Below are 14196 nucleotides of genomic sequence, written 5' to 3'. Positions count from 1 at the left end.
CCTGTGTCTTGTTGTGTGATTGGTCTTGTGTGTATTTAAGTTCTGGGTTTTCTGTCTGTCTTGGTCGGTTCGTCTTGTTCCCTGACTAGTTCTGCGGTGAGTGTTCTGTTTTTGTCATTGTACATATATCTCATAGCCTTGAAATAAAGGAAGTTCAGTTTATATCTGCATTTGGGTCCTGCTTGTTTCACAAACCGTGACAGAGTATCAGATGAATTTTTTGAATTTTTGTTTTAATCAATTAATTTCTATATTTTATTGTAATGTAGACAAGGCTTTTAGCGCCAATCGTGTATTGCGTTACAATATGTAAAAAAAATGATATGTAAAAAAAAAATATGTACTTTTAAAAAAATTTTTTATTCTAAATATGATATTAGGCCTCAAATCATCTGAGGTCTGGCGCCCCCCCTGCGATCTTTGGCGACCCCCCAAGGGAACCCCCAGGTTGGGAACCACTGCTCAGGAGGATGCGGCCGCTGAATTGGGACACAGCTACGGTGTCTTTTAATAAGCAGGTAGTCATATCATTAGCTAAAACTAGCTGGATCTGATCGATATGGACATAAACGCGAGTGAAGTCTAATCTGATGGGAGAGAGAGATCAGCTGCTGCTGACGAGTCGACACGCAGCTCTGCATGATCACATGCAGCGGTGAGCGGAACAAAACACGCACTTCAGGTTAGAATATCACACGTAGCTATTTTAATTACCTCTCAAACTACCTAAACTAGTAATACTTATGTTTAGTTTTACTGTCGGGTCACTCATTACTGGATCCGCGAGCTGCATGATACTGGTATAATAGATTGCCCGATCGGGCAACCAGCAGGTGAGGCTTCATGGCCCGAGCTAAATACTAGATGGCCCCGGGCCATCGGGCAGTCCTTAATGTCGAGCCCTGCCTAACATGACTTGCATGTTCAGTTTGTATTTTCTCAACTCTCAGCAACCATGGGATAAGTAATCTAAACTCCTTCATTACATCAATGAGACATGCTCTGTAATGGAAGAAAGTATTAAAATCCTCCCTTGGGGTGCATTGTGATGATGTATGCTGTCAAAGGTTAGTCAGCTAAATTGAACGTACCACAGGGTACTGCAAATAACTTGTCTAAATTGTGCGGTACTCGGATGTTATTTTTCACGTCTGACTGTGTACACTGATCGTTTAGTTTCTAATTAAAAGCTATGTACAGGGATGTGTTGTCTTAAGCAAGAGCACACACACAGGGGGTGCATATCGTGGGAACCAGGCCTGTCATAAAATGCACCCCACCCCAGAAGAGGTTTCTATTAATCCCACCCTCAAGCATTTTTCAGGGTATGGTTCTAGGACTGGTACCAATAAATGGAGCAAGTTTCATGTATGTGACACTTTTATTTTGTAAGATGGCAAGGGGGTCATATTGTGATGGCCAGGCCTGTCATAAAATGCACCCCCCCCCCCCAAAAGAGGTTTCTATTAATCCCACCCTCAAGCATTTTTCAGGGTATGGTTCTAGGACTGGTAACAATAAATGGAGCAAGTTTCATGAATGTGACAATTTTATTTTGTAAGATAGCAAGGGGGGGCATATTGTGATGGCCAGGCCTGTCATAAAATGCACCCCCCCCCCCCCCCAAAAAAAGGTTTCTATTAATCCCACCCTCAAGCATTTTTTAGGGTATGGTTCTAGGACTGGTACCAATAAATGGAGCACGTTTCATGAATGTGACACTTTTATTATGTAAGATAGCAAGGGGTGCATAGCGTGGCAAAAATATGCTGACAAAGACTATGTAACATAAACATATATGTTGATTATTAGATGACAACTATGTAAAATTAAACAATACATTTTAAAGCAAGTTTATACAGACAGGACGTAACAATAATAATAAAAAGAAAGATAAAAAAAAAAAAAAACTGGAAAGGAAGTGACGAATGAATTTTGACACCACTACAGTACCATCAAATACGGAGCGAAAAGTTAAACCAGAATAATCAAGACTATATGAGCTACCTCTAAACAACTCACAGTCTGAAAATGACCATTAATAAAAACCCTGAACGTTTACTTTTCGTTTTAAACATCGTTTTAAGGTGTAAACGTGTCATTTAAAAATGCGCGTTCCCGTGACAAGGGTTGCATTTCATAACGGGGGTGCATAATTTGACACAACACCGGCTTCAAGTTGTGTTCCCTGGATGAACTGACCAGGCAGAGTCCCTGTAGCTAGCTTCACGGAGCAGCTAGCAGAGAGACAAGAAGCTAGCAGCAGCAGTCACTTGACAGAGCTGTCCCTCAATGTGACCACGCCCTAATTTATGCATAACTTTAAGGCTTAATATTAATTAAACAGATGAGTTGAGAAAAGATTCACCAATGGATGACCAATCATGGATTGGGGGAATCCATATTCATGAAGGGGGGATCTAACTATACAGAGAATATGGTTTTTTGAACCACGATGTAAACATGTTTATTTCTGCTGTAAAGTTGGGCATTTTAACATGGGGGCAGGGCTCGACATTAAGGTCTGCCCGATGGCCCGGGGCCATCTAGTATTTAGCTCGGGCCATGAAGCCTCACCTGCTGGTTGCCCGATCGGGCAATCTATTATGCCAGTATCATGCAGCTCGCGGATCCAGTAATGAGTGACCCGACAGTAAAACTAAACATATCTATAACTAGTTACGGTAGTTTGAGAGGTGATTAAAATAGCTACGTGTGCTATTCTAACCTGAAGTGTGTGTTTTGTCCGCTTACCGCTGCATGTGATCATGCAGAGCTGCGTGTCGACTCGTCAGCAGCAGCTGATCTCTCTCTCCCGTCAGATTAGACTTCACTCGCGTTTATGTCCATATCGATCAGATCCAGCTAGTTCTAGCTAATGATATGACTACCTGCTTATTAAAAGACACCGTGACCTAAACAATAAGTGTCGCTATGCAACCGGGTGAGGCCACAAAGTATAGCGCAGCATTATGCATTTGTTTACATGCCTACCGGAACCCCGAGGCATTACCAACAGATCAACGCACAATCAACCCATACAGCACATCTCTTTCTCCACATTAAGTGTTAGACATTAGAATGGACTACTCTTGTCTGTCACATACTCTTCTTGTCTGTCACATAAGTGGCGCAACTGGAGCGGTATTGCGCTAAAGGGAAATTATTTTGCCTGAAGAGATTTAGATTTGCTTGCTAACGGGAACTCTGACGTCGCCATTGTGTGTGCTTCGCGGATGCACTCGGCTGCTCGGGTCTGCTCGGTCAGCTTCTGGATGAGGAGGCATTCCTTCGACCAACGTACAGTAGATAACATTACAAACATTTTGAACAGGGGCCATAATAGCGTAAATAATGTTTGTTTTGGCAGTTATAGCTGCATGTAATGTTTTCTACTTTTTTACACCTGGGAAGGCATTTGCCTTCATCAGATGGAAAGTGTCTTGACCAACAACTTAAGTATTTATTATAGCTATGCAGGGCATGCAAGAGAGCAAACTCAAACAAGTGAAATGAAGAATACAATTGAAATTGTAATATTGTGGTGTTTCATCTTATAATTCAGTCTAGAGAATGCACCAGACAGCATCTAAGACCTGCAGAAATCTAAGTGTTCTAGGGGGAGGCCCCCCAAACCCTTCGTGCGTCAATTCGTGCGCGCACATTTTTCAGGGCAATCTCTATTGGGCTCAGGGCCATCTGTAAATTAGCTTAGATGGCCCACAGGGCCATCTCCCAAAATCCTTAATGTCATGCACTGATGGGGGTCAATGGAAATTGCTCCCTTCTGCAGACTGCTCCTACTAGCCTAGATGAACTGCAGTGTGTGGCACTTCCGTCCTGGCTCTTCCCCAGAGTTTGCCGCTCGGGTATAAATCAGTCTATGGCAGCGGTTTTCAAAGTGTGAGGCGCACCTCCCCTGGGGGGCGCCAGAGAGCTTCAGGGGAGGCGCAGCGTGAGACACAAAAGAACGAGAAAAAGACGAGTAAAGTGACACTTGCCCACTTGTGGCTGTCTGTGGAGACCGAGTTCCCCCACCTCGCCAAAAAGGCTGTAAAAGCGCTCATTCTCTTCACCTCCACCTACCTGTGTGAGTGCAGGTTTTCCGCATTGACTTTGATCAAAAGCAAGTACCGGTAAAGGCTGCAGCCAAAGTATGATCTGCGTTTATTCCTCTGTGCATCAAAGACGCAGACTCATTGTTCCCACTAAAGTAGGGGTGAGTGTAATAAGGAGGCAAAGTTGACGTTCAGTGTGTTGCCGGGAGCATATAAGGATTTATCAACCATGTTGAAAATGTTAAAAAAATATGTCTTGAGAACACGGCGTGCGGAAATATACGGGTCGTGCTCATGGTCGTGCTGCAGCTAGATGTGCCTGTCCTCTGTAAGAATGTGTCGGCGACTGACATGCAAGGAAGAACGGCTGTCCACAGGCTGTTCCAACTTTAACAACTGTATTAACTTCCAGGGTAGTGAATTGAACATGCAATTGTAATTGGGTGTGTGGTATATTTTCATGCACGGACACGCATTTTCCACAACACACAAACTGAACAACAGTCAATTTTCCGATTGCTACCAGTGTTCTTGCGATCTTGTTATAATTTTCTCTTACTGGACCTCTTTGAAATGCAATTGAATACCCCTGCATTATAGCAACAACAATAATAATAATAATAATAATAACAGCAATAATAATTGGGAGGGGGGGGCGCGGCTGTTCTTATGTTCTCTGAGGGGAGGCTCACCTACCCACACTTTGAAAACCCCTGGTCTATGGTATAAATACACTGTTGTGTCTCGATCTTAGTGCTGCATTTGATACTATCAACCATGATATCCTATTGCAAAGACTAGAGCACTTAGTTGGCATACAGGGAACTGCTTTCGGCTGGTTTAGGTCCTATCTATCTGAACGCTCTCAGTTTGTACGTGTCAACTATGAATCTTCCATGCAAACCAAAGTTAGCCATGGAGTGCCACAGGGCTCAGTGCTTGGACCTATTTTGTTCACACGATATATGCTTCCGTTAGACAATATTATAAGCAATCATTCTGTAAACTTTCATTGTTATGCGGATGATACTCAACTATATTTATCAATCAAGCCTGATGAAATTAATCATCTAAATAAAATTCAAGACTGCCTCAAGGACTTAAAAACGTGGATGACCTTACATTTTTTGATGTTAAACACGACCAAAACTGAAGTTATTGTACTTGGCCCGAAGAATCTACGAAACAAATTATCTAAAGATATACTAACTATGGATGGCATTAATTTGGCCTCCAGTGAGACTGTAAGGAATCTTGGCGTTATATTTGATCAGGATTTATCCTTTAACACCCACATAAAATCAATTTCAAGGACCGCTTACTTCCATCTACGTAACATTGCAAAAATCAGGCATATCTTGCCTCAAAACGATGCAGAGAAACTAGTCCATGCATTTGTTACTTCAAGGCTGGATTATTGTAACTCCTTATTATCAGGGTGTACCAAGAAGTCAGTCAAGTCGCTTCAGCTGATTCAAAATGCTGCAGCTCGTGTACTAACCAGAGTTAGGAAAAGGGACCACATTACTCCTGTTCTGGCTGCCTTACACTGGCTCCAGGATAGAATTTAAAATTCTTCTTCTCGCCTACAAAGCTCTTAATGGGCAGGCGCCATCTTACCTTAAAGAACTCATTATACCCTATTGTCCTACTAGGGCATTGCGTTCCAAGAATGCAGGGTTGTTGGTTGTTCCTAGAGTCTCTAAAAGTACAATGGGAGCCAGAGCCTTTTCTTATCAAGCTCCACTTTTGTGGAATCAGCTTCCAGTTTGTGTTCGGGCGGCAGACACCCTATCCGTTTTTAAGAGTGCGCTTAAGACCTTCCTTTTTGATAAAGCTTATAGTTAGGGCTGATTAGATTCAGCCCCTAGTTTTGCTGGTATAGGCTTAGTTTGTCGGGGGACATCTTACTTCTTCCTTCTCTCTGTCTATACCTGTGTACTCTCATGTTCCGATTAACCCAGCTTCCCCAAATGTCTTTCTTTTTGGTGTCTATATACGCCGGGATCCGGAGTCATGGATGATCCTGCGGTCCTGTGTCATGGATCGCGAGTCCTGGATCTTGAGTCGTGGCTGTGGTCCTGGATCATAAGTCCTGGATGGATATCCACGTGGATTCATCTTCCTATTATACACACATGCATTTCCAAACATTTGGACTACCTATGTTGCAAATGTATTATCTTTTCAATTTACACACGGCATCTATTGCACGTCTGTCCGTCCTGGGAGAGGGATCCCTCTTCTGTTGCTCTACCTGAGGTTTCTCCCATTTTCCCCTTTAAACTGTGGGTTTTCTCTGGAAGTTTTTCCTTGTACGATGTGAGGGTCTAAGGACAGAGGGTGTCGTATTGTCATACTGATATTCTGTACAAACTGTGAAGTCCACTGAGACAAATGTAACATTTGTGATATTGGGCTATATAAATAAACATTGATTGATTGATTGTGGATAACGACAGGGCAACCGGTTCATGCAGAGGCCAGTAGGGCGCTTAACATATGAAATGCTGCCATTTAGTGGAGGATGCGCTTGTTACAATATAACATCCCAACTATACAGGTAAATTAGTTACTTTTAGAATTAATTTTAGTCCATTTTTTTTCATAGTTTAATTTTGCAACGCTCACAGTTTCATTTTAGTCAATTTTCTGTGAAATTGTTTAATTTTGACCCCTCAAAGTTCAAAGAAATCCTTCCACTGCAGAACTACTCTTCCCCGCCCGACCGGCCCGCCCCGGTACTACTACCAGACGCACCCGTCTGGGAAAATCCGTGCCACGTGATAATGTTTACTTTGCTCTATCTAGACAATAAACAGCTGAAACAGTCAGCTGCACACCGACCGTTGAGTCCGGAAATGTTTTAGTTACCTGGCCTGTTAACCAGACACAGGTGAGTGTGTGTGAATCTAATGTGTCAATCAAAGCTTATACTTTGATCAGGTTTCAGTTGTCAGCTAACGTTAGCTTAGCTCCTCGCTACTATCTCTCTCGGTGTGAAATGTCAATCCTAATTTTAGTCATTTAATGTTGACTTGCGTTTTGACAGAAACACATACCTTTTCAACCATGGACAAAACTGTTTCCAAATCAGAAACAGTACGCCTTTAATTCGGCATATTTCTAAAACAAGATGAAACTCTGATTCAAATGGTAATTTAACTTTTCGCTGTTACTTCCGGGGTCTTTCTCCAATCATTAAACACAGTGGTTGGAGGTGAAAACAGTCTTATTAATGTCGACCTTTCGCTGTTTGGTGGATTGTATGTCAACCGAATTGAAGAGCAGCTAACATTTCTGTAACAAAACGGTATTTTATTACAAATTCATTTAATTGTCTCGCAATTAAAAACACTGAAACGCAAAAGCTACAGGTGACTTGGCAAACTAGCTAGTCTCAGTGGGAACAGGTTGAGCTAATGCTAACTTGCTGACAGTCCATTATAGATTATTATCACTCGTTGTCATGGATTTAAAGCCACGTACTGTCTGCGAGCTATTTCTGTAGGTTTAAGCGACGATAATAGTTGGTTAATTACAAACAAAATATGTTTACATTATTTTTCACTTTCACTTGGGCCAAGATGTCATAAGTTTTACTTTCGGTTTTGTAATACGTGTTTACACGCTAAAAATAATTAACCTTATAACTAAGCTTGCGTAGTTTGTAATAACACATTCAACAAAATATTGTAATATTAAACGTTTCCAGTGTCTATATTATCCCTCAAAATCGCTCAGTACTTTTTTGGCATATTTTTCCTTTACTCCAGAATGACTGAGTAATCCTCCCAACACTGAACAATACATAGGCCTACTTCTTATTTTAGAGGAGCTCCATGTTTACACACTTGTACACATGGTACACCGGGGAGACAAACCCTGTCCTCACTGTGCAGCTCCTTCAGTGAAAGGCTGCTGCACAGCGGATACAGCAGGTCCTTGCTTCCTGCAGCGGTCCGACTTTACAACCAGCATGGCCCCTGGTAGACCCCCCCACACACACTCACACAAGTTGACTACAACAAGACTACGACGCCACTGTTGTTCAATAACACTTATGTGCAGTTTGTAAATTAGTAGAATCTACTTGAATGTAACTTGTACATTCAAATGACTTTCATATTTTTCCTATTGTACATTTCATATTTTTTCCGCATGCCCATTGATCTAATAGTGTTTTATTTGTATTTGTATTGTCTATCTTCTTTGTGCCGTAACAATGTACATTTCCCCTCTGTGGAAGGAATAAAGGCATATTCTGATTCAGATCCTAAAGATCCTTCTTTGGAGATTCTGCCACCAACACCATCACCCACTTTGAATGTATAGTCAATTATATATTTGTAATACATCTGATCTTGTAATACATCTGACCCAAGCTACTGGAATAACAAACCACTTCTATTAAGAATGCCTCCATGTCACTTTATGATGCAACTCCGCTTTATTTGTGTGTATGAATTGTATGTACAGGAGGTGTGTCGCGCAGTGGGTTGTGCGTTGGTGTTGGGATCAGGGGAGAACAGGTTCAAACCCCACTGCAGTCAGCATGTCGTTGTGTCCCTGAGACACTTCACCCCAAATTGCTCCTGTGGGGATTGCCCACAGTATTGAGTATATAAGTCACTTTGGATAAAAGCGTCTAACAAGTAACATGTAAAAAAAGAATGTAATATGTTGTACTGTGTCATTTTATCTTATTTGCTAGGTTCAAAAACACATTTCCATTTTTTGTAAATTAAATGGATAATAAAGTATTCTGAATCTGAAATTAAGTTTTAGGTAACTAGAATTTAGAAAGATAAATTAAAAAATCAAACAAGTTTAAAACAATAGTTTGGATCACTTTTAGCTAATTATGTAGAAACAGGTATTTTGCTTAAGAAGAGAGAACGTGCCAGAGTTTCATCTTTAATTTCAATGTCCTGTGTGTCTCCCTCTCAGCTGATAAAAGAGATGAGCCTCCCCAGACAGACCAGAGACCTGGTGAGCATCTATGATCAGAGTTTGGAGCAGCAGATCGTGGGTCAAGGCTCCAGCCTGGCCTGTGGAGATGAGGACCTGTGGAGGCAGGTGGAGGTCCTGCTGAAGGACGGAGAGGCTCAGGAGACACACTGCCTGGGGGTGGACCCGCTGAGGGTGATGGAGGAGTCGCTCACAGCAGCACCAGCAGGCGGGGCGGTGCGACTCAGAGGCAGAGCAGGGCTGAAGGGCCTGGCCAAAGCCTTCGAGGTCCTGGAGCAGGCGGCCCTGAACCTGTACCTCGGTCACTGGCGGGCCGAGTACAAAGTAGTCAAGGTTAGATCTGAGGAAACAATGGAGTCATGTAGTTAATTTCTGCATTTGTTTCTTAAAATGTCCCACCAACTCTGATTATTTATACAGTGGTACAGGAATGAGTCCTAAAGCCATGAAATGAGTAAGCATTTTAGCACCTCGTGTGAGAACTCAACCGATATTTGTAGGTGTTTTTTTAGATGCCTGAAATAAGGTCTGTGATTAACACAAGCTGAAGAGATTTTGACATTTTTTTCTGTGACATAAATACGACAGTAAATACCCTAGTGGTGAATGTCTTTTATGTCTTATTAAAAACAAAGGTTGCTAAAGAATGACTAAATAAGCCATCACGCTGAACATTAGCCACCTTTAGCTTTAGCAGTTGTGCTTTGAAGTCATGTGACCATGCTGTAGTTCCTTTATAGAATAATGTTGTTTTTGCTTCTGACTATGCCATTTACGCCTTAAATATCATAAAGTGGTTTTCATTTGTGGAGATTGTCCTGCTGAACAAAATGTGTAAGTTTCATAGTAAACGTGTGTTTGCCAAAGATCTTATATGTTGCAATATTCCAAAATCCAAAGGAGAAGTCCCATTGGTTTTGTGATGCTAACATCTGGGATGGCCTACACAAATCACTGCACCCTTCTATTCAACGCTGACCCAATGTCTTTTCAACGCTGACAAGAGTGAAGTCTTTAATGGCACTCGTCTTTTCGCATGCCAGATGAAGACAGATTGATAGATACTTTATTGATTCCTTTGTTACAACAGCAATGTGTTCAAGCATTAAAATATTTAAGAGATGGAATAAAGTCTACAAATAATAAAATAAAACATAAACAGCAAATATATCCATGTCTACAGTAGAAAAGACATGAATCACAAAATACACAATATAAAATATTCTGAATAAATGAGAATCTTCTCTAAAAGACCAATATACTACAGTAGTAGAAATGTAGACATCACATATAAACATAAGGGGGTATATCAATCAAATAACAGTTGTGCAAAAATATAAACTAATTTTCTTCTTGTCTCGTGTCCCAGATGTATTCCGGTCTGTTCACCCACTACATCAGGCCGGTGCTGTCCCTTCCTCAGATAGAGGAGCTGTTCGGGCTGCTGGGGTACCAGCCCAGCCCCCGCGCCGAGCAGCTGCGCCTGGCCCGGGTCTCTGCTGCATCCCTGGACCACCTCCTGGCTCTGTCCTGCGCCTTCTTCCTTGCCCGCTGCGAGTGTCGCCTCCTGCTTGCGGCTCTGGGGCGGCACGCTGGGGAGGCCCAGTGGGAGCTGGGGGTGGTGAGGGAGAGGCAGAGGGGACGCAGCCTACAGGTACGTCTGCTGTCTCTAAAATCTATATTTTTTTGGGGTGAGGTCTTTATTTTCTAATGGAGTCATTCAGCTCTCTGGTGGAGATGGAACCTGTCCTCTCTTGCCGCCCCACTGTTCAACCAATCTCATGCTGTGCTGACAGACATTGTATTTATGTTGGAGAAGTTCCCACAATTTCCAAAGATGGGTCATATTCTAGGTTTTTCAGGGAAATGTGCGTACAGTAGTGCTCTAGAGACGTGTCAATTTATTCCTTTTAATGGACAAGTGCTGCCAAAGAACTCTTTAATGCCATCATGTAGTTTAAACGAAGAGCTGAAAAACAGATTTGAGTAATGTGATCTTTAAATTGATTAATAATTATGTTATGATGAATAATAAAAGCCACATCACATACTATTAAATATTTGTTTTGGATTATTGTTATGGATGGATTGATGTTTTCATCTCTTAAATATTGCAGCTGCTTAATGTGAAGCTAATTTTTATTATTGTGTTCTGTAATAGTACATACAACATTTATTTTTTGATTATATATTGTTTTGATTATCAAAATCTGCAAGTAACAGGTCAGGTCAGGAGCTGTCAGATAAATGTAGAGTTGAAAGTATAATTTTTCCCTCTGAGATGAAGTGGAGTAAGTGCTTTGGGTCCCATAATATGGAAATAATTAAACTACCAGTACTTAAAAAGTATGCTTTAGTACATTATTTAACTTAATGAATTAGTTTAATTCCACCATTGTAGTGATATTGGCTTCAGAGCTAAGCATTCACACTACATTTTTGCGTCATATACACATCTTTGAACCTTATTTACTGAGCAGCTGTGCTGATATTATACTTCGCTAAACCATCATCTCGTTCTATTCCTGGAAAACATAAAAAATGTTCACACTGAGGATTCATTTGACATGCATCCCAACAGGTTGCCCTGGACAACACCAAGAAGACCCTGGATGTCAATCAGCCGTTTGATGGAGAAGGGGAGATGGATCTCTACACGGATGAGTACGTTAAAGGGGTGGGAAGGGAGACGGTTCTCATTGACGACGAGAGTCCCTGCTCTTTAACCTGGGTGACTCAAAGCAGTGCCCCCCCCCCCGCTGTCAAAACACACAGCAACGGAGTGGCGTCCTTGTCTGCCACGGCCACCTCTCTTTCTGCCAAAGAGCAGGTCTGCATCTCTACACTCAACTGCCAGCTGAGCAAGACCTCCCCCCTGGAGGCGGACCCTCCCAGGAGCTCCTCAGCCTGCGGGAGGCAAGGCCGGCGTCCCTGCAGAGAGCCCCGGTTTGACAGAGTGGACTCCCAGTCCCGCAGTCTGCAGTTAGACATGAGTGGTTACCATCACAGCGAGGCTGAAGCCGACCACAGCTGCCTCTGCCTCCAATCGGCTCATCTCTGTCCTAAAGTCTGCACTGAATGCAATGCCTTGCACAACATTGACTGCAACAAGCTTGAGCTCTGCTTCAGGAAGAAGCACCGAGTGGAAGAATTAAGAGCTTCGTCTCCCCAGGGACAGAGCCTCAGAGTGAGTGATATGAGCGCATCGCTAACTCTCAGCAGCAACGCAGCCATGTCCTCCTTAGCTCTGCGTGATGAGCATAAATCAATAAGTCAACCTCTTCATCGGATCACCTACCATGACTGCTGCGACATGGCCAAGCCGGACCCCCAGTTCATGTGTCTCAGCTGCAGTGTCTTTCACTCTGGTTCCTGCAAAGGGATAGAGTATTGCCGGAGAGATCACAACCTGCAGCCCCTGGGCGTGTGCTCCTGTGGGAGGACCTGCTTCAGGAAGCCTCTGGTTCTCTGCAGATATTGTGGAAATGAGTATTGTAGCGATTGCTGGTACAGAAATCCTGTAACCTGTGATTGTGGCCAAACCTTTGACCAATCATCTTCTGTGTGATTTTTATTTGAAAAGTATTGCACTTATCAGGCACAATTAGCAAAATCACAGTGCCTTAAATCTGCATACTGTAAACAGAATTCAAATCAAAATGTTGCCTTGAAACAGAACCAACATGTAGTATTGAGTGTGTCTGTTTTTGTATTATGGTCTTCTCTCTGAGACTCATCACTCGATCATCCAGTTATTCTGTAAGTGCCATATGAACCATAATCGCCATTTGCGAAGTGTTGTATATTGTCAAACATGAAGTTGTGTTATAGTTTGTGCTCTTGGGTCCCCAAATGTAATTAAGTGTCAAGCACAAGAATGTCTGCTTTCACATGTATGCTTCCTGCAGAGGACACACAAAAAAGGTCAATGAGCCAGTTGTCTGTGTGTGATATTTTATGATACAAGAGGAACTCACTTTGGTGAAAGTGGAGTTATGTACCAATAAAACTCTGAAAAAGTACTAGCTCAAGTAATTGTATTGACTCATTACATACACTCATCAAGCCCTTTCTTTATTACATTGATAACAACCCAAAACGTATTATTTTATTCCTGCTGAGTATTTGGCTATCTGCCCCCAAAGTAGCGACAAAAGACTACAATTCCCGCCAGATTGAACGCCAGATTGTTAAGAGACAGGCAACCTGTTTGGAAGACGTTGACAAGAGACAGTTCTTAATGGTTACATTCTTATTAGGTTGGCTTATCACTTTGAGTTTTGCCTCGTGATGTTTGCCTCTTGTAAAGTACCGAGTGTGGACACAATTGTATTTTACTGTGATTAACCACACAGGCACAACAAGCCAGCCAAGTCAATATAAAGATAAATAAAGATATACACTGGAAATGTTTGTTTTAAATGGCTTATACACTGCCCTTCTTATGTTGGACCGCCTTTTAGCTTTGAGTACGGCACGCAGTCGGCGTGGCATCATTTCGATAAGCTTCTGCAATGTTACGGCCCGTCTGCACTACAGCTTCAAAAAAAGCTTGCCGGCGGGCGTGTCTGAAGCTCGACCAACAACCAATCACATGAATCTCCCGCCCCTGACACACAAGCAGCGGTTTGATTGGCTAGAGCTTGTACTGGCATATGATTTGATTGGCTGACGCTTCCACCGAAAGCTTCAGAAGCTTCAAAAATTGAACATTGGCTCAACTTTTGCAGCCTGAAACGCCAGGAAAGCGCCTCTCTGCTACCCTCAATTCAGTTCGGCGAAAAGCGAGGCAACTTGACGTCACCCCATTCAAAGTGAATGGGCAGACGCATTGGAAACCGTTTTTGAAGCTGTCGAAGCTGTCCAGAGTTGCATTAATTTTCCGCAAACATCTTGGATCGAGGACGGGAGAGTGCACCGCTGTCCGCTGCGCAGAGTCTTCTCCAGCACATCCCAACGACTCAGTGGCTGAGGTCTGGACTCTGTGGGCCAATCCATGTGTGGAAAGGATGTCTCCTGCTCCCTGAAGCACTCATTCACAATGTGAGCCCCTATCAGAGAATACAAACTCCATTGATGTTAGACCCGGGGTGTTTCTCAATGTCAAGGAGGCTTGCTTGGTAGCACATGTACCTCTGAGTCAAGAATCCTTCCTAGCCTCGGAAAC

General features: G+C 42.6%; 1 protein-coding gene across 3 annotated transcripts; it reads left to right on the top strand.

The window, feature by feature from the left end:
* Positions 1 to 39: 39 nt before the first annotated feature.
* spata2l (spermatogenesis associated 2-like) lies at positions 40 to 13051 on the top strand. Of its 3 annotated transcripts, none has more exons than XM_079684230.1 (4): positions 40 to 96; positions 9009 to 9362; positions 10399 to 10683; positions 11611 to 13051. In XM_079684230.1, the coding sequence occupies exons 2-4, from the start codon at positions 9021 to 9023 to the stop codon at positions 12595 to 12597; spliced, it is 1614 nt and encodes a 537-aa protein (XP_079540356.1). In that variant the 5' UTR covers positions 40 to 96; positions 9009 to 9020; the 3' UTR covers positions 12598 to 13051. The 3 variants fall into 3 exon arrangements, with proteins under 3 accessions (XP_079540356.1, XP_079540355.1, XP_079540357.1); XM_079684229.1 differs by lacking the exon at positions 40 to 96 and adding an exon at positions 6775 to 6954; XM_079684231.1 differs by lacking the exon at positions 40 to 96 and adding an exon at positions 6982 to 7371.
* The last annotated feature ends 1145 nt before the right edge of the window (positions 13052 to 14196 follow it).

This window comes from Notothenia rossii (genome assembly GCF_949606895.1).
Source record: "Notothenia rossii genome assembly, chromosome: 5".
Taxonomy (NCBI): Eukaryota; Metazoa; Chordata; class Actinopteri; order Perciformes; family Nototheniidae; genus Notothenia; species Notothenia rossii.
This window is presented reverse-complemented; position numbering and strand designations above follow the sequence as displayed.

Coding starts and splice junctions, on each gene's coding strand:
- spata2l (XM_079684230.1), top strand. CDS start 9,021: ATGAGCCTCCCCAGACAGACCAGAGACCTGGTGAGCATCTATGATCAG. Junction 9,363..10,398: donor CCGAGTACAAAGTAGTCAAG/GTTAGATCTGAG, acceptor CTCGTGTCCCAG/ATGTATTCCGGTCTGTTCAC. Junction 10,684..11,610: donor AGAGGGGACGCAGCCTACAG/GTACGTCTGCTG, acceptor GCATCCCAACAG/GTTGCCCTGGACAACACCAA.